Source organism: Capra hircus, chromosome 2, assembly GCF_001704415.2.
Source record: "Capra hircus breed San Clemente chromosome 2, ASM170441v1, whole genome shotgun sequence".
NCBI classification, from domain to species: Eukaryota; Metazoa; Chordata; class Mammalia; order Artiodactyla; family Bovidae; genus Capra; species Capra hircus.
Window position 1 is genome coordinate 541,401 of NC_030809.1, and position 19,431 is coordinate 560,831.

Here is a 19,431-nt window from a genome sequence, read left to right on the forward strand (position 1 = left end):
GCTTTTGTGTACACATTTATTCACATAGCTCCACAGATTGGGTCCGGGGCTCTTAGCCAGTTCTCAAAGGAATCTGTGAAGAACCAGAGGTGCAGATCCCATGAACTAGGTCAGGAGCTGCCAAACCCTCGTTTTGAAAAGTGTCCAATAGTAAATATTTCCAGCTTTCTGGGCCTTACGGTCTCTGTCACAACTACTCTTCTCTGCCATCATCGGGAGGAAGCTGGCCTGGGTGGTACCTAACGTGAGTGGAGTGTGTTCCCTTAAAACCTTGCCTGTGGACATTGAAATTTGAATTTTATATACTTTTCATGTGTCAGAAATATTCTTTTTTTGCTTTTCTTTCAACCATGTAAACATGAGACATTTTAAACTACTTAAAACATACAAACCATCCTTAGCTCAAACTCTTACAGAAACAGGTGACTAGTGGAATTTGGCCTCTGGAATCTTGGCCTGCCGTTTGCAGAGCTCTGAACTAGATGACCTCCAAGGCCGTCAACAGCAGCAAGCACTTAAGTACCTGCTGTATACTGGGCACTGCCCTGGTCACTGAGCACTCAGGCTTCCCCACTCCAGAAGACCAGCAGGACAGGAAACAGCCCCCTTTGGCACCCAGGCTCTGAGATACTGCAGCCTGAATAACGGACCCCCCCCTCCACCCTTCCACCAGTGTGCCCCTAACCCTCTACCCAGGCCCCCTTCTGCTAGGCTGAAGTCCTGGGAAACCATGAGAATCTCTGACGGGAGCCTGTGTACCAGGCTCTTGCTGGGGTTTTGTGTGAGATAGCATGTTTTCAAGTTCCCTTTGCTACAGTGCTGCAGGGTAGGTGGGCCTCACCCCCACCTGCCTCTCTGGGAAATAGGGGGCTAGAAACATCCCTTTGATTTTACTTGTCTGAGATCAGATCCGAGTGTGCTGCTTGTGGGCTGTGTGACTTTGGGCAAGTCACCTCTCTGAGTTTTCGTTTTCTCATCTGTTAAAGAGGGATAATGTCAGTACCTATCCTGTATTAACGAGTTCACATGGCCAAAGTACTTAGAACAGGGCTGGACATGTGGTAGACACTCCATAAAAATTAGGCATCATTGTGGAGTTGAAAGATGACCCAGAGTCCCTGCCCTGCAGAACTCCTAGGGGTCAGCACTCCCTACCCCAACTCTCTGTGGTAGGTAGCTGTGATTAGGTGGTACACTGAGGTCACTGGTGCCCAGGTGCCTGACCTGGCTGGAGTTATCAGGCACGGGCTTCCAGTGGATTAGGGTTGTGTTCAGTGTTATGTATCCCTAGAGATTCCTAGGTGGCTCAGTGGTAAAGAATCTGCCTGCCAATGCAAGAGATGTGGGTTCCATCTGTGGGTTGGGAAGATCCCGTGGAGGAGAAAATGGCAGCCCACTCCAGTGTTCTTGCCCAGATAATTCCACGGACAGAGAAACCTGGTGGGCTACAGTGGTCTGGACGTGGGCACACGTGGTCGTGGTCTCTAGAGCTGCGGGTCCCGAGTTCCCTCTGTGCCAGGTTTGGACCGGGCAGGTTCCAGGGCAGAGCTGAAGCACTGCTGTTGGAGCTTGTGGCACTCACGGGCACCCTGGACTCGAAGGGAGCATGGTGCTGAGAAGGGTCCTCGGTTCTGCCTGTGCCCACTCTCTCCCAGATGAAGATGCTGGACAGCGAGAACGCCAGGCTGGGCCGAGAGCTGCTGGAGCTGCAGGGCCGCCTGGCGCTGGGCGAGCGGGCAGAGAAGGAGGGCAGACGGGAGGCCCTGGGCCTGCGACAGAAGCTGCTGCAGGGTGAGGCCAGCCTGGAGGCCGTGCGGCAGGAGGTAACCAGACGGTGGGCAGGTGGCCTGGACGGGAGGGTCCTCAGGGGCAGTTAGGAGGGGCTGGGGACTCCAATAATGGAGTCTTCTATTTTGGCCACGCTGCTTGGCATGTGGGATCTTAGTTCTCTGACCAGGGATTGAGCCGTGCCCCTGCAGTGGAAGCAGGCTTAACGCTGGGCCTCCAGGGAAGCCGTGCTGCAGGCATTCTGAGAGGTCACACCTTAGGACTGGCCCCTGACCCCCACTCCTGGGGACTCTTCCCCAAGTATGACAGTGACAGTAATACCGATAAGAACTGTGTAGCTGGGGTAGGAGAGCTTTGTAGACAGAAACTTGTTTGATTCTCCCAGCAGCCTCATGAGGTAGGTATAATTAGCCCCAGATTAGAGAGAGAACCAGATACTGAGGCTCAGAGGTCAAGGGTACTTACCGAAGGTCACACAGCCACCCAGGTCTGTCTGACTACAAAGCCGACACTTGCTGGCACCGAATCTACTGTGTGACCTTGACTGAGTCACTCGACCTCTCTGTGCTTCAGAGCAATTATAGGAGGGGGGTATACCAGGCCCTGGCGCAGGTCTCGGCATCCAGGTGTCCAGTGGATGGCGCTCAGTGAGACTAAGGGCAGTGAGTGGGAGGTTGGCTTATTCTCTGAGCCAGAGGCGTGTGTGGTGTGTGTGTCATGCGCGTCGCTGGTAAGGAGTGTTTAGTGCTTCCTGTCATTGTGTGAGTCACTGATAAATTATGTGCACTGAGAGGCACCCTGGTCTGGTGGTTAAGAGAAAAGGTCTGGGTTCCCGGCTGCCTGGCTTTGAATCCTAGCTCTCAGTTTCCTAGCACTGTGGCTCTGGGCAAGGTACAAACTGCCCTGTCTCAGTTTCCTCATCTGTAAACGGGGATGATTCATAGTGGCGATTAGATTTGATTTTCTGGGTGGGGGAAGTGCTTAGTGCCTGGCCTGGCACTAATAAGTCCTATCTGTGCAGGCCTTAGCTGTTAGTTTATGACTAATGAACGGTGTACACTGCAAAGCACATACAGAGAAGGCAGAGAGAAAACACGCTAGCCGTTCCCTCCCGTACTCTCACGACGTTGGCGCATCTCCTGCGTAGGTGGAGACCACAGGTGCTGCGTGCCGTACTTTTGGGCCCGTGGGCCGGGAGGCTGGGTGTCGGTTGAGGGGTGGCTTTGCTGACCCCTACTCCTGGACCTTGTCCCCACTCCAGCTCCAGGGGGCCCAGCGGAAGCTGCAGGAGCAAGAAGGCGAGTTCCGGGCCCGGGAGCGAGACCTGCTGGGCTCCCTGGAGGAGGCGCGCGGTGCCCGGAGCCAGCAGCTGGACCATGCCCGCAGCCTGGGACTCAAGCTGGAGGCCGCCCGGGCCGAGGCCGCGGACCTGGGACTGCGACTCAGCGCAGCCGAGGGCCGGGCTCAGGGCCTGGAGGCTGAGCGGGCCCGCGTGGAGGCTCAGCGGCGCGCGGCAGAGGCCCAGCTCGCCGGCCTGCGCTCGGCCCTGCGCCGGGGCCTGGGGCTCGGGGCGCCAGTGGCCGGCTCCCCCGCCCGGACCGCGCCTGCGGGAGGTGAGAACAGAAGCAGCGGTCGGCAGGCGGGCCTTGCGGGGCCTCCGCCCCTCGCCCGCCCCTAGGCCTAGCTCTACCGCCACCAGGCGCCCAGGGCCTGGACGCCCCTCCTCTGATGACCCCGCCCTGCGGCTGGTTCTGGTGACTTCGCAGAGCCCGCCCACCTGGGGCCCAAATCACTTTCCGGCCCCTTAGCCGGGGCCACGCCCCCTCACCGAGGCAAAGGGGCACACGTGGATTGATTGCTTCTTTTTAAAGGGGTTTCCTAGTAGCTCAGAGGGTAAAGCGTCTGCCTACAATGGGGGAGACCTGGGTTTGATCCCTGGGTTGGGAAGATCCCCTGGGGAAGGAAATGGCAACCCACTCCAGTATTCATGCCTGGAAAATCCCATGGACCAAGGAGCCCAGTGGGCTACAGTCCATGGGGTTGCCAAGAGTCGGACACGACTAAGCGACTTCACTTCAGAGGAAGCGGGAGGTGCTTTCTTTTTTTAAAAAAATTGAACCATGGTTGATTTGCGGTGTCACTTCTGATGTAGAGTGATGGGATACAGTTACATGTATGGAAGTGGCTTCCCTGGTGGCTAAGTGGGTGAAGAATCTGCCTGCAATGCCAGAGATACCGGTTCGATTCTTGGGTCGGGAAGGTCTGCTGGAGAAGGGAAAGGCTACCCACTCCAGTATTCCTGGGCTTCCCTGGTGCCTCCCCTGGTAAAGAGCCCATCTGTAGTGCGGGAGACCTGGGTTTCATTCCCGGGTTGGGAAGATGCCCTGGAGAAGGGAAAGGCTACCCACTCCAGTATTCTGGCCTGGAGAACTCTGTGGACTGTATAATCCATGAGGTCGCAGAGACACAACTGAGAGACTTCCACTTCACTTTGTGTATGTAGGTATATTTTAAAATATTCTTTTGTTATGGTTTATTACAGAGTATTGAATAGAGTTCCCTGTTGTTTATCCACTCTACATAAAATAGCTCATATCTGACAATGCCAAACTCCCAGGTCATCACTCTGCTAACCATCTCCCCCTTGGCATCCACAGGTTTGTTAGCCATGTTTGTGGCCCTGTTTCTGTTTCATAAGAGTTTATTTGTGCCATATATTTAAAAAAACATTTATTCACTTGGCTGTACTTGGGCTTAGTTGTGGCACGCAGGATCTTCCATCTTCATTTTCTGCCTGCTGGATTTTAAGTTAACTGGGCAAGTTCCCTGAGCAGGAATCGAACCCTGGCTCCCTGCACTGGGAGTGCAGAGTCTTAGCCACTGGACCGTCGATTCCACATATAAGTGAAATCGAGTGGCATTTGTCTTTCTCTTTCTGACTGACTTCACTTAATGTGATAATCTCTAAGCACACCCATGTTGCTCCCAGTGGCGTCATCTTACTCTCTTTTGTGGCCGAGTAGCAGTTCGCTGTGCGTATGTACCACGTCGTCTTTATCCGCTCCTCTGCTGATGGACATTTAGGCTGCTTCCCTGTCTTAATATGGACAGTGCCGCTGAGAACATAGACTGCGTGTGTCCTTTTGAATTATGTTTTTGTCTGGGTATATGCCCAGGAATGGGACTGCTGGATCATATGGCAACTCTGGTTTTAATTTTTTGAAGACCTTCCGTACTATTTTCCATAGTGGCTGAGAGGGCTGCATCTTGACGCCCTCACCTCCTCTGGGTCTGATTGACTCCTGCCCTCTCTCCATCAGCTCCTCATCCTCTTCCATCTCCCATCACGGCCGCCCACTCCTCTGTTCCGGCCTGCGGCCGCTATGTCTACCCTAGAAAGATGCGCACTCAGCCACCTGCCTTCCAGGAACTTCAGAAGAGACCCCCCACCTGCCGTCTGCTCCCAAGGCCCAGGGGGTGACACTGGGAAGGGCATCACTGTGCTTCAAGGGTGCAGGCAGCCTCTCAGGGAGCCCTCATCTTGTCTCAGCCTAAGCCCAGTCTCACCTTGACTCCTAGGGCTAGAAGATAGGTAAGGGGAAAGTCAAGGGATATTGTTGGTTGGGATGTAAAATAATGCAACCACTGTGGGAAAGTGGTTGGGCAGTTCCTCAGGCAATTAAAATTTAGAATTACTATTTGTTGTTGTTGTTGCTCAGTTGCTGAGGCATGTCCGACTCTTGGTGACCCCAGGGACTTCAGCACGCCAGACTCTGTCCTCCATCATCTCCCAGAGTTTGCTCAAATTCATGTCCATTGAGTTCGTGATGCTATCTATCTATCTCATCCTCTGCTGTCCCCTTCTCCTTTTGCCTTCAGTCCTTCCCAGCATGAGAGTCTTTTCCAATGAGTCGGCTCTTTGCATCAGGTGGCCAAAGTATTGGAGCTTTAGCATCAGTCCTTCCAATGAATATTCAGGGTTGATTTCCTTTAGCATTGACTGGTTTGATCTTCTTTCAGTCCAGGGGACTCTCAAGAGTCTTCTCCAACACCACAATTCAAAAGCATTAATTTTTCAGTGCTCAGCCTTCTTTATGGTCCAAGTCTCACATCTGTTTATGGCTACTGGAAAAAATATAGCTTTGACTATGCGGACCTTTGTTGGCAAAGTGATGTCTCTGCGTTTTAATGGTGTCTAGGCTTGTCATAGTTTTCCTTCCAAGAAGTGAGCATCTTTTTAATTTCGTGGCTGCAGTCACTGTCTGCAGTGATTTTGGAGCCCAATTACCATATGACTCAGCAATTCCACTCCTAGGTATATACCCAAGAGAACTGAAAAGAGGCACTTGAACAGATATTGTATATTGTACACCATTTCAAAGTGTGCATGAACAGGTAAATTGATAGTGTAGTATTTGAATACAGTGGAGTTTATTCAGCCTTAAGAAAGAGGGCCATCGTGATCTGTGCTGCAACATGGATGAACTTTAATAGCATTACATTAGGTGAAATAAGCTGGTCACCAAAGGACAAATATAAGGACTTCCCTGAGGATCCAGTTGTTAAGACTCAGCATTTCCACTGCACGGGGGCGGGGGGTGGGCATGGGTTCGATCCCTGGTGAGGGACCTAAGATCCTGTAAGCCATTTGACATGGCCAAAAGAAAAAAAAAAAACAAGGACAGATATAGTATAATTATAGAAAACATTTAGCATCGACATTCATGGAGAGGGAATGTAGAGGTTGCCAGAGATGTGGGGAAGGGAGGATTACTGCTCACTGGCTGTGGAGTTTGCGGTTGTGTTTGTCTGCTGGGGCTGCTGTAACACAGCAGCACAAACCAAGTGGCTTAAGCAAGAGGAAGTTGTGTCTCGTGGGTCTAGAGGCCAGAAGCCCGAAGCCCGAGCGCCGACAGGGCCGCCCTCCCTCTGCAGAGTGAGGGAAGGATTGGCTCCAGGCTCCGAGCCTGTGGGAGTTTCTTGGTGGTGGAGCATGCCCTGTCTTCGCGTGGAGCTCTCCTTGCGGGTGTGTCCAGGCCCCCCTTTGTGGCTGGGCCAGGTCTCAGTCACAGCGTGTGGGATCTAGTTCCCTGACCAGGGATCTAACCCAGGCCCCCTGCATTGGGAGCATGGAGTCTTAGCCACTGGACTCCCGGTGAAGTCCCCCCAAATGTCCCCTTTTATTAGGACACCGATCATATTGGATCAGGGTCCATCCTCCTCCAGTGTGGGGCTGCCCTGGTGGCTCAGGCAGTTAAGAATCTGCCTGCTGTGTGGGAGATGCGGGTTCCATCCCTGGGTCTGGAAGATTCTCTAGAGAAGGGAGTAGCAACGCACTCCAATATTCTTCCCTGGAGAATTCCATGGACAGAGGAGCCTGGTGGGCTACAGTCCATGAGGTCGCAGGGAGTCAGACATGACTCCTCATCTTAACTCATGACAGATAAGGTCCCATTCTAAGGTATGGCGGTTAGGACTCCAACGTGTGGATTTTGAGGGGATGCAGTTCATAACAGTGGTGATGGAAAGGATTTAGAAACAGATAATGGAGACGTTCACATAAACAGTGTGAGTGTAACTAATGCCTCTAAAGGTGGTCAGAGAGCCCTGTTTTGGTATATGTATCTTATCGCAATAAAAGTGTTTGGGGGAATTCCCTGGCTGCCCGCTGGTTAGTGCTCTGTGCTTCTAGGGGCAGGGGTTTGATCTCTGGCCAGGGGACATCCTGCAAACTGTGCAGGGTGGCAAAAGATAGAAGAAAATGCTTGTTGTTAAAGGTAAGGCAGCGGTGGGGGCTTGGGGTTTGTGTGGGAGGGCAGGGAGAGCCTCACTGAGGAGGTGGTCGGTAGGAAAGGAAGGGAGAAGAGACTGCAGGCGAGCGGGTGGGTCCCGAGTGGCGGTCCCCCGCCCTGCGACCCGCAGAGGCCGCCGGGCAGCCAGGGTGCGGCGAGCAAGGTGGAAAGGGGTGGGATGACGGCCGCGGGACCTGCTCAGGCAGACCTTGCAGGCCACCACAAGGTGCTGGCTTCACTGTGAAGGGTGAGGCAGTGAGTTGATGTCCTGCTCGGAGTCCTTTGGGTGCTGACGGACTACGAGGCCGTTAGGGTGTCACTGGGCAGAGGATGCTAAGGGCAGGCCGACTCCTCGTCTTGCAGTGCCCCTGTTGACCTCTAGGTGCCGTCCTGCTTCCGTCTGCCCTGCCCCCTCCCCTCTCTTCACTGCCCATCTTCTCCCAAGCAGAGTTTGTTTTTCTGCAGGGAAATAGGGGCACCTGCATTCCAGTCTCAGCCCTGGATCTTTCAAGCTTTGAGGCCAAGCAAATCACGTAAGAAAAGGTGGCAAGGATACGCAGAAGAACTATACAAAAAAGACCTTCACGACCCAGATAACCACGACGGTGTGATCATTCACCTAGAGCCAGACATCCTGGAATGCAAAGTCAAGCGGGCTTTAGGAAGCATCACTACGAACAAAGCTAGTGGAGGTGATGGAGTTCCAGTTGAGCTCTTTCAAATCCTAAAAGATGATGCTGTGAAAGTGCTGCACTCAGTATGCCAGCAAATTTGGAAAATGCATCAGTGGCCACAGGACTGGAAAAGGTCAGTTTTCATTCCAATCCCAAAGAAAGGCAATGCCAAAGAATGCTCAAACTACCGCACAATTGCACTCATCACACACGCTAGCAAAGTAATGCTCAAAATTCTCCAAGCCAGTACATGAGCTGTGAACTTCCAGATGTTCAACCTGGTTTTAGGAAAGGCAGAGGAACCAGAGATCAAATTGCCAACATCTGTTCGATCAGAAAAAGCGAGAGTTCCAGAAAACATCTACTTCTGCTTTATTGACTATGCCAAAGCCTTTGACTGTGTGGATCACAACAAACTGGAAAATTCTGAAAGAGATGGGAATACCAGACCACCTGACCTGCCTCTTGAGAAATCTGCATTCAGGTCAAGAAACAACAGTTAGAACCAGACATGGAACAGTGGACTGGTTCCATATTGGGAGAGGAGTATGTCAAGGCTGTATATTGTCACCCTATTTATTTAACTTATATTCAGAGTACATCATGCACAATGCCAGGCTGGATGAAGCAGAAGCTGGAATCAAGATTGAGGTGAGAAATATCAATAACCTCAGATGTGCGGATGACAGCACTCTTATGGCAGAAAGTGAAGAGGGCCTGAAGAGCCTCTTGATGAAAGTGAAAGAGGAGAGTGAAAAAGTTGGCTTAAAGCCTAACATTCAGAAAACTAAGATCATGGCATCTGGTCCCATCACTTCATGGGAAATAGATGGGGAAGTAATGGAAGTAGTGGCAGACTTTCTTTTCTTGGGCTCCAAATCACTGCACATGGCGACTGCAGCCACGGAATTAAAAGGCGCTTGCTCCTTGGAAGAAAAGCTATGACCAATCTGGACAGCATATTAAAAAGTAGAGACGTTTTGCCGACAACAGCCTGTCTAGTCAAGGCTATGGTTTTTCCATTGGTCATGTATGGATGTCAAAGTTGGACCACAAAGAAAGCTGAGTGCCGAAGAATTGACGCTTGTGAACTGTGGTGTTGGAGAAGACTCTTGAGAGTCCCTTGGACTGTAAGGAGATCCAACTAGTCCATCCTAAAGGAGATCAGTCCTGGGTGTTCATTGGAAGGACTGATGTTGGAGCTGAAACTGCAATACTCTGGCCACCTGATGTGAAGAACTGACTCATTGGAAAAGACCCAGGCTGGGAAAGATTGAAGGCAGGAGGAGAAGGGGATGACAGAGGATGAGATGGATGGCGTCACCAACTCGATGGACATGAGTTTGAGCAAGCTCCAGGAGTTGGTGATGGACAGGGAGGCCTGGCGTGCTGCAGTCCATGGGATCGCAGAGTCAGACACGACTGAGCGGCTGAGCTGACTGAATCTCCTCTGAGCCTGTGTAGCCTGTGAAGGGGAAAGATTGGTCCTTACCTCTCAGGGAATTACTGTGAGAATGGAATGAGGTGATGTAGGGAAAGCTTTGGTCCAGTACCTGGCACATCGCAAGCTCTCAAAGTGTGTGTGTCAGTCGCTCAGTTGTGTCCGACTGCGACCCCATGGGCAGTAGCCCTCCAGGCTCTCTGCAGGCACGAATACTGGAGTGGGTTGCCATTGCCATCCCCAGGGGGTCTTCCCGACCCAGGGACTAAACCTGGCCCTTAGCATTAGTCCAGGGAGGCAATGAAGCGAGGGAGAGTCTACCCACAGACTGGGCCCTGGGGACGCAGCCTCAGGGTGCTTGTGGTCTGGGGGTGGAGGCAGACACTGGACCCCCAGGAGGTGGGGAGGAGCTCACCCCCACCCAAGGCTGGGGTCAGGGAGGCCTCTGAGGAGTGTTCTTTACATTTAGGCCTAAAGGAATGGGCCAGAGATGCCTGGGGGGAGAAGGGAATAGCAGGCACAGAGACCCTCGAGCCTTTGCAGGGAGGAATGTTGTAGAGCGTAGGAGCTGTGGGTGGTGCCAGCCGGCCAGCTTGCAAGGAGGGAGACTGATGATAGGGCGGGCAGCAGGGGACGGCCAGGACAGGGGCATGATTCTGAGGGTTGTGAGTGCTGATCGAAGGTGAAGCGAGAGGCTGAGCGGACCCAGCCCGTGCCGTGGGGAGCTCTGGGGGCGGCGGGGCGCACTAGGCACGATGCCCTGGGATGGTGCAGACACCCTGCAGACAGCAGAGGCCGGTGGCTCCTGTGTCCCCCAGCGTGTCTCCTCCCCTAGGAAGCGTGGAAGGGCTCAATAGCCCCGACCCCATGGAACGCAGCCCCGGGTCCCAGCCGCCCTCCCCAGGACCGGCCGTCTCCCCGGCACCTGCAGACCTGGACCCGGAAGCGGTGCGGGGGGCCCTGCAAGAGTTCGTGCAGGAGCTGCGGGGCGCTCAGCGAGAGCGGGTGAGGGGCGAGGGGCTGCGGAGGGAGTCGCGGCCCAGCGAGAGCGGGTGAGGGGCGAGGGGCTGCGGAGGGAGCCACAGTCAGAGCCGGATCTCCTCCCCACCCGACCCCCGGGTTGCAGGATGAGCTTCGCGTCCAGATGAGCGCCCTGAGACAGCAGCTGGCTGAGATGGAGGCCTCACGGGACGGCGCGGCCTTGCGGGCCAGGCAGCTGGAGAAGGCCGTGGTTGAGAGTGAGGAAGGTGGGTCTACCCCGGCGTCCTCGCCTCGCTCTTGGGCTCTTCCCATGGAGGCGGGAGGTGGTGGTCTCCAGGGGACCCTTTTGGGGGGGGACCCCACATCCAGACCCCCAACCCCCAGGGCTCTGAGGGCTCAGGTCTTGGCCAAGCCTGACGGGCCAGGTGGGGGCCGCAGCCCGGCGCAGTGTGGACGGGCGTCTGAGCGGGGCACAGGCCGAGCTGGCACAGCAGGAGGAGAACGCGCGGCGTGCTGAGCGGGAACGCAGGGCGGTGCTGGACCGCGTGGCCACCTTGGAGAGAAGCCTGCAGGCCACTGAGAGCGAGCTCCAGGCCAGCCAGGTAGGCAGTGGGAGGGCGGCGGGCAGGGGCTGGATGTGCCTGCGGGGGTGTCTGTGAGTGCTCCCGTGCATGGGTGTCTGTAGTGCTCCTGTCCATGAGTGGGTGTCTGTGAGAGCTCCCGTGCGTGGGTGTCTGTGAGTGCTCCCGTGCGTGGGTGTCTGTGAGTGCTCCCGTGCGTGGGTGTCTGTGAGTGCTCCCGTGCGTGGGTGTCTGTGTGTGCTCCCATGCGTGCCTGTGAGTGCTCCTGTGCATGGATGCCTGAGAGTGTTCCCGTGCGTGGATGCCTGAGAGTGTTCCCGTGCGTGGATGCCTATGAGTGCTCCCGTGAGTGCTCCCGTGCGTGGGTGCCTGTGAGTGCTCCCTGCCTGTGTCATTGAGTGCTCCCGCACATGGGCATCCATGCGTGTCTGAGTGCTCCCGTGCGTGTCTGAGTGCTCCCGTGCGTGTCTGAGTGCTCCCGTGCGTGGATGCCTGAGAGTGCTCCCGTGCGTGTCTGTATTCTGTTTGCGTGGCTCTCTCAGCACCCATTGAAGTGATTAGCTTGTGACTTTCTCCAAAAGTACGTTGGGGTTTTGTTGTCTGGTTTCATGCTGAGGTCATGAAGCTATAGAAGAGAGTCTGGGCGTTTACAGCTGCCAGACAGGGGTTGAGCTTTTGCCTCGCTGTGTGGCTTCCGTTCTTCTCATCGAGGAACGGGGGAGACGAGTAGTTCTCTCCTGGAGGCCATGCACGCACAGGGTGAACGCGTAGCCGGTGCTCACAGGGCCTGCTTCCTCTGTCTCTGTGTAGTCACACCAGGGCTGCTCTGGGGGGTTATGTGCATTGGGGGGATGCCTGTGTATCCCTGTGTGTGTGTCTGGGGCAGGACGCACGGGCCCTGGTGCTGATGGTCAGGCTGCTGGAGCCTTGAGCCCTTCTTCCAGGCACAGATCCCCCCTCTCCCCCGGCCCTCCTGCCTGCCCCTGCAGCCCGCTCCCCGCCTCTGGCTCCGGGCCGAGCTTGAGCTGGCTTGTTGTGTCTGCAGCTCCAGCTCTGGCCGTGGGCCCAGCCGCAGGGGTGCGGGAGGCAGCCAGGAACAAAGCTGGGCGGGAGCCAGTGTGGGGCAGCGGGGCCCAGACACGGCAGGGCTGGGACTCAAGCCCATGGACGGGGGGCCAGGCCTGGGGGGCTGTGGTCAGAGCAGCTCTGTGACCTGCCCAGCTCTGGAATGGCGACAGAAGAAAGGGACTTTGGTCTGTCTTCCTGCCCTGTCCCCAATCCCCAGGCCCCTTCACCGGCTCGCCTTGCTTGGGGTGGGAAGGACCATCATCCCCTACAACCCAGGGGGGCCCCGGGCCCCTGCCCACCGGGCAGCTCTGGGCCACCCTCCAGAGAGCCGTGAGGTGGAGCAGGGAGGCCCTGGAGTCTGCACTTTGTGAGCACCCAGGGTGTGGGCTCCCTGGATGTGCAGTAGGGAGCAGGGAGGGAGGCTGGGCCTGGACTACACGGCCCGTGAGACTTGGGCAGAGCTGGAAAGTGCCCTGGGGTCCCTGAGTCACCCTGCGAACAGAAGGGGCACTGAGGCCCCAGGAGAGTCGGGCTGACCCCTGATCCCATGGTGAGTGGTTGGACCGGCCCCTTCAGGGCCGCCCCCCGCTTTCTCCATGGGCCCTGAGGGATGTGGGGGTCACAGGTAGTCTGCCCTCACCCTGCCCCACCCCCAGGAGAAGCTCAGCAGGATGAAGGCCGACGAGGCGAAGCTGGAGAGCGACAAGCGGCGTCTGAAGGAGGTGCTGGATGCGTCCGAGGGCCGCGGTGTCAAGCTGGAGCTGCAGCGGCGCGCGCTCGAGGGGGAGCTGCAGCGCAGCCTCCTGGGCCTGAGTGACCGAGAGGCGCAGGTGCAGGCCCTCCAGGAGCGGGCGGACCTGCTACAGAGGCAGGTGGGTCCTCCCGGCCTGCCCCGAGCCGGGGGCGTCATGGGGCCCTGCCCTCCCAGCAGCCCTGCAAGGCAGCGTGTGTATCGTCATCACCCCATTGCACAGATGGACACATGGAGGCTCACAGACCTGAGGTCTCTGCCTGAGATCACGGAGCTAAGCAGGGGCAGGGTGAAAACTAGACTGGACTGTTTGGTGATGGAGTCTGCACTGAAAGGAGGTCTGTGGAAAGACAGAGACTTCACTCGTTTTCTTTTCTTTCTTTAAATATTTATTTATTTTGGCTGCACTGACTTAGTTGAGTCATGCAGGATGTTTAGTTGTGGCACGCAAAGTCTTAGTCATAGCAGGTGGGATCTAGTTCCTTGACCAGGGATCAAACCCACGTTTCCTGCATTGGGAGTGTGGAGTCAGCCTCGGGACCAGCAAGGAAGTGCTTTCTTTTTTCACCTTGGCTGCCAGGAAGCTCAGCTCTAACTGGAATGTTCAGTAGCTCTTCTAGCCCTACACCATCACCCACCTAAGCCAAGAACACAAAAACTGTCAGGGTGGTGGTGGTTACCCTTTCTCCTCCATAGCAGTGGGAGACCACCACGGGGTCTGGCACAGCTGGGTTGATGGTGCCCTGCAAGAGGGCACTTAACTGGCAGTGTGTCTTGGGCAAGGCAGCTTTTGGAGCCCGTGGGAGTGCCTGGGAACCAGGAGTGTCTGTGACAAAGGCCTGGAGAGAGGTGGCAGGGCTTGGCTTGGGCACACCTGGACCGTCCGGGCCGTCCTCCCCCAGGTGGCGGACGGCGAGGTGAAGGCGAGCACTCTGCAGCTGACGGTGGAGCGGCTGAGCGGGGCCCTGGCCAAGGTGGAGGAGAGTGAGGGCCTCCTGCGGGACAAGGTGCAGAGCCTCACGGAGGCCCTGACCCAGAGCAGCGCCAGCCTGGCCAGCACCCAGGATAAGAATGTTCAGCTGCAGAAGGCCCTGACTGCCTGTGAACATGACCGCCAAGTGCTCCAAGTATGGAGGCCCCAGGGCCCAGCTGTGGGGGGCACGGTGGAGAGCTGGCCCCTGGGAGCCGTCTGTGGGTGCACCCTTTGGGGGGTACTGACCCAGTACACAGATTGGCCAATGAGAGGAGGCTGGGGGTGTCACAACGGCCAGGATGGGGTACAGGGCCCTGGGGCAGACCCACGGGAGCAGGGCTGGGGTCTGGGGGCTCCCCGCCTCGTGGGGGCCTGTGGCCAGGCCTGCACTCTGGCTTACCACGCAGATGAGGGCACTGCCCACGCTACAGGCTGTGAGCCTGGCCTGGAGGCTCCAGGCAGTGCGGAGCCCTTTGCCCAGGGCCCCCATGCAGCCTGGCACCGCCCCCTTTCCCCCAGGAGCGGCTGGAGGCCGCGCGGCAGGCGTCATCTGAGGCGCGGAAGCAGAGCAGCTCCCTGGGCGAGCAGCTGCAGACCTTGCGGGGCGAGCTGGCTGACCTGGAGCTGCGGCGGGCGGAGGCTGAGGGGCAGCGGCAGCAGCTGCAGGAGGTGAGGGCCAGGGCCCTTCCCACTCACCTCCACCTCCTCCGGAGGCTGGGCCCTGCCTCCAGGAGGCCGTGCAGCTCCTTCGTCTGTGTCCCCATTACTCAGGTGCAGAGACTGAGGTCCCAGGGATTGTTCCCCACTGTGGGCCTCCTAATAGCAGCCTCGTCTCGCCAGTTGGCCGGGCAGCTGGCCTCATCAACCCCAGCGTGATGGGGCTCCGGATGCCCACCCTGAGGCCCCAGGGGTCAGAGGCTTGCTGGCTTTCGCTGTAGGCACTGCGGCAGCGGCAGGAGGCTGAGGCTGCGGCCCTGTACGCGGCCCAGAAGGTGCAGGACGAGCGGCGGCAGCTGCAGGAGCACCTGGGGAGCCTGCGGCGCGCCCTGGCCCAGCTGGAGGCCGAGAAGCGGGATGCAGAGCACTCAGCCCTGCGGCTGGAGGAGGAGCGGGCGGCCCTTAAGAGCACGCTGGACAAGGTGGGCCATGCCCCGGGCCCTCCCTGGGCTGCCCCTGGGTCCCAGCCCTGCTTGTGTATGCCTGCTGGCCCCGCTCCCTCTAACTCAGCACCCCTCCCTGAGCCCCCCCGGGACCTCCCTCCTTCCCCGAGCACCCTGATGCCCCCAGGACCTCCCTCCTTCCCCAGGTACCCTGATGCCCCCCCAGGACCTCCCTCCTCCCCGGCACCCTGATGCCCCCCCCGGGACCTCCCTCCTCCCGGCACCCTGATGCCCCCCCCGGGACCTCCCTCCTCCCCGGCACCCTGAAGCCCCCCCAGGACCTCCCTCCTTCCCCGGGCACACTGATGCCCCCCGCCCAGGACTCCCTCCTCGCCGGCACCCTGACACCCCCGCCCTCCCCTCCTAGGTGGAAAAGGAGAAGCTCCGCAGTCACGAGGACTCGGTGCGTCTGAACGTGGAGAAGGGCCGCCTGGACCGCACGCTCACGGGGCAGAGCTGGAGCTGGTTGAGGCCCAGAGGCAGATCCAGCTGCTGGAGGTCTCGGCGCTGCCCACCCCGCCCCGGACACCCCACCCCTCTGCCCCTCTGTAGCCCTGGACCCTACAACCCTTGCAGGCTGTATGGGTTGTTCACCCCTACAACCTGCAAGCCCAGACAGTCCTGAGGGGGCGGCCCAGAGCCAGGCCTCAGAGGGAGGGGTCCTTTCCAAAGTGGAGAGAAACGGAGATGCTAAAGGCCTGTCAGCGCACATGCGTGTGTGCTCACACTTGTGGGTGTGTGCTCACGCTTGTGGGTGTGTGCTCATGCTTGTGTGTGCTCACCCTTGTGGGTGTGTGCTCACGCTTGGGTGTGTTCACACGTGTGTGGTCATGCTTGTGTGTGGTCATGCTTGTGGGTGTGTGCTCACGCTTGTGGGTGTGTGCTCATGCTTGTGTGTGCTCACCCTTGTGGGTGTGTGCTCACGCTTGTGGCCAAAGAGAGCTATGAGTGTACGCGAGAGGACTCCTGTGCGTGTGGTGTGGGCCTTGTGCGTGTGTGTGGCGTGTCTCGGTGTAGGGTGTTCTGTGTGTGTTGTGTCTTTGTGTACAGATGTCTTCTGTTGTGAACACTTCCACCTGTGGCCGTGCCAGGCCTTCCGTGCCGCAGGCTTCCTCTGGGTGCAGAGCCCCCTCTAGCTGTGACGCCCGGCCTCTCCCTGCAGCGGCCTCTCTGGGCGTGGCACAGGCTCTGGGGCGTGTGGGCTCAGCAGTTGCGCTCGCGGGCTCTGGAGCCCAGGCTCAGCAGTTGTGGCGCCGGGGCTCCCTCAGTTGGTCTGCGGCGTGTGGGATTCCCCAGGACCAGGGATCGAACCCGTGGCTCCTCACTGGCGGGTGGAGTCTACATCGCTGAGCCCCCGGGGGAGCCCTGGCTGTCTTCCTGGATGTGCGTGTGTTTGTGCGTATATGAGAGTGTTGGGCTTTGGACACCTGCGCATCCACGTGAACACAGGTTGTTACATGCTTGCTTGTATGACTGTATATATACGGGCTTGTCTCTGCATTTGACCGTGTGTGTGTGTATGCACGCGCTACTCAGTGGGTCACTCAGCAGCCTGACTCAGGATTCGCAGGCCAGGAGGCTGTGGGCCTGCAAGCAAGGGGGGGGGGGGGGCGGGGGTGTCAGGGTGCCGGCGAGGAGGGAGACCTGGGCGGGGGGCATCAGTGTGCCCAGGGAAGGAGGGAGGTCCTGGGGGGCTTCAGGGTGCCGGGGAGGAGGGAGGTCCCGGGGGGGCTTCAGGGTGCCGGGGAGGAGGGAGGTCCCGGGGGGCATCAGGGTGCCGGGGAGGAGGGAGGTCCTGGGGGGGGGCATCAGGGTGCCAGGGAGGAGGGAGGTCCTGGGGGGGGCATCAGGGTGCCGGGGAGGAGGGAGGTCCCGGGGGGGCATCAGGGTGCCGGGGAGGAGGGAGGTCCTGTGGGGGGCATCAGGGTGCCGGGGAGGAGGGAGGTCCCGGGGGGGGGCATCAGGGTACCTGGTCCTGCAAGCAAGGACCACCACCGCAGACAAGGCTGTGGTCCTGCAAGCCCCGCGTTGGGCTTCCACCCAGAGAGGGCCTGGCCCTTCACACACACACATGTGCATGTGCGCATTGCGGCCTCAGGCCTGACCGGCGGCCCCTCCCGCAGGCCCAGGTGGCGGCGCTGGAGCAGAACCACAGCCCAGCCCGGCTGGAGGCAGCGGAGCTGCAGCAGGAGGTGGAGCGCCTGCGCGGTGCCCAGGTGCGGACGGAGCGCGCGCTGGAGGCGCGGGAGCGCGCCCACCGGCAGAGGGTGCGGGGGCTGGAGGAGCAGGTACGCGGGGCTTTCTGTCGGGAAGCTCAGCCAGGAGCAGGGCGGGAGCGGGAGAGGGCGGGTCTCACTGCCACTTGCCCCTTTCGGGCTTAGGTGCTCGGGGGTGCCTGTAACTGAGATGGTCGGGGTGGACCCGGGCTGGTGTCAGCCATCGCTGGACACGGGGGCGCGAGTGAGGTCATTGGAGCTCGGCCCCCTCTCCGTAGCTCCGTGCCTGGGCGGGCTGTCTTGCGGTGGCACAGTTGGCCTCAGGATAACCTAGCGACTCACAGTCCCGGAGGCTCAAGGGGCCGTTTTCCCTGAGAGCAGCAGTCGGAGTCCGAAGGGCGCTCCTCCTGGGCGAGCTGAGCTCACAGGCTCCCCGTGACCATCATCCCCATCGCGTCTGCAGGGCAAGGCTGCCCTGTGGGTCAGGCCGGGGCCCAGGTCCACCCTGGAGTCCAGCTAGTGCCAGGCCTGTCCTGGTGGTAAGAGAGGATGGGACCCCCAAGGAGAGGCTGGGCAATCTGGAGAGGCCCAGCCACTCCGTGGAGCTGAACGAGAAGGGGAGGGAGTTCCCTGGCCGTTAGGACACCTGGCTTTTCCTGGAACACGGCCCTGGGCCCTCTGGGGTCCCCGCTCTCTCCCCGGTTCTGAGCCCAGGCTGGGCCTGGGTGGGCCCTGCTTCCTCCTCCTTTTCCAGGTGTCCACGCTGAAGGGGCAGCTGCAGCAGGAGCTTCGAAGGCACTCAGCCTCCTTCTCCCCGCCCTCCGGGCCCCCGGAGAAGTGAGCACCTCTCCGCTGGCATCGAGGCCCCGGGCTGGGCCAGATGGGAGGGGCGCCCTCAGCATGGTCCAGGGCACCTGGGCCGGAGCTCACGGGGGCGAGGGGCGGGGTGCCGGGGCAGGGATGGGGCTCCAGCCTGTCAGAGCTGCCCCCTTGGGGCCCCCCGAGGGCTGGGCTGACGAGGCCCATCCCCGGCTGACCCTGGGCGCAGGCGCGCTGGCCCTGAGGGTTGGGCCTGGGGCAGGCCCTGTGGCTGCTCAGAGGTCTGTCCGTCTTAGTTCAGTGTTTGTCAGCGAGTCCCTCAGAGTTCAGAGCCGCTGTATTTTTATACCTTTTTACAATGTTAGCCGTTCGGAAGCGCTGTTTTTGTAACAGCCCCACTTTTTAAAGAACGCTTTGTACGGATGTGTCTTTTTGCTCTTGATGTGCTTCCTGGGAGATGGGGAGCCTGGAGGGCCCTGGGGCTGGGGTCCCCTAGTGAGGGGTGCGCAGGGACATGGGGAAGACTTTAGAAGGGCCCCTGCGGAAAGGTAAGGAACCACCTCACAGGACGGTGGGCTGGGGAGGCCTCCAGGTCCTGGGCCATCCACCTGTTTAACAGACGGAGCCACTGAGGCTTGGGGCTGGGCCCAGCTCTGCTCTTCCCGGCTGAAGCTTTCTGCCCTTTCCTCTGGCTCCTCCTCAGGACAGGTGCACCCCCTGAGCACAAGCAGGCCTTCCAGGCGGCACGGTGAAGGAGGGCAGGCCTGGGGGTGGACCTGGCGTCCAGCCAGGCCCCACTGGGTGGTCCTGGGCACAGCTGCTTTCAGCTGTCAGCCTCTGTGCTCATCGGTATGGTGGGACCCTGCCTCCCAGGCCGGCGGCGCGGGAGCACTCAGCAGGTGCTTAGTCGTGTTTCCAGGGAGAACTGCCTCTCAGCCCACGGAGCCCCACGGCGTCAGGGTCTGCCTGCCACTGACCGACCGCTGTGGACCCCGGTGGGTGGGGGAGTTCCGTACTGACTCTAGGCTTGATTTCCTGTCTGTAAGATGGGAACATTACCCATGCCTGCCGTACAGGCTTTGTTAGAGGCTTAAAGTGCGCTGTGTGCTAACCCTCTGACGGAGCCTGGTGTCCCCGTGCTCGTCAGAGGCGCTATGTCCAACGGCCTGCTTTTATCTACTCTTTTT

The 19,431-nt window shown here is 58.8% G+C and overlaps 1 protein-coding gene across 1 annotated transcript in view; it reads left to right on the forward strand.

Moving 5' to 3' along the window:
- CROCC (ciliary rootlet coiled-coil, rootletin) overlaps positions 1-18,667 on the forward strand; it is a 47,831-nt gene extending 29,164 nt beyond the window's left edge. The window contains 13 exon segments of the mRNA XM_018054612.1: positions 1,656-1,823; positions 3,050-3,401; positions 10,531-10,700; positions 10,822-10,942; positions 11,115-11,278; positions 12,982-13,197; positions 13,979-14,203; positions 14,569-14,718; positions 14,988-15,188; positions 15,577-15,658; positions 15,661-15,707; positions 17,333-17,497; positions 18,180-18,667. Coding sequence (XP_017910101.1) covers positions 1,656-1,823; positions 3,050-3,401; positions 10,531-10,700; positions 10,822-10,942; positions 11,115-11,278; positions 12,982-13,197; positions 13,979-14,203; positions 14,569-14,718; positions 14,988-15,188; positions 15,577-15,658; positions 15,661-15,707; positions 17,333-17,497; positions 18,180-18,266 — 2,148 coding nt within the window. The 3' untranslated portion in view covers positions 18,267-18,667.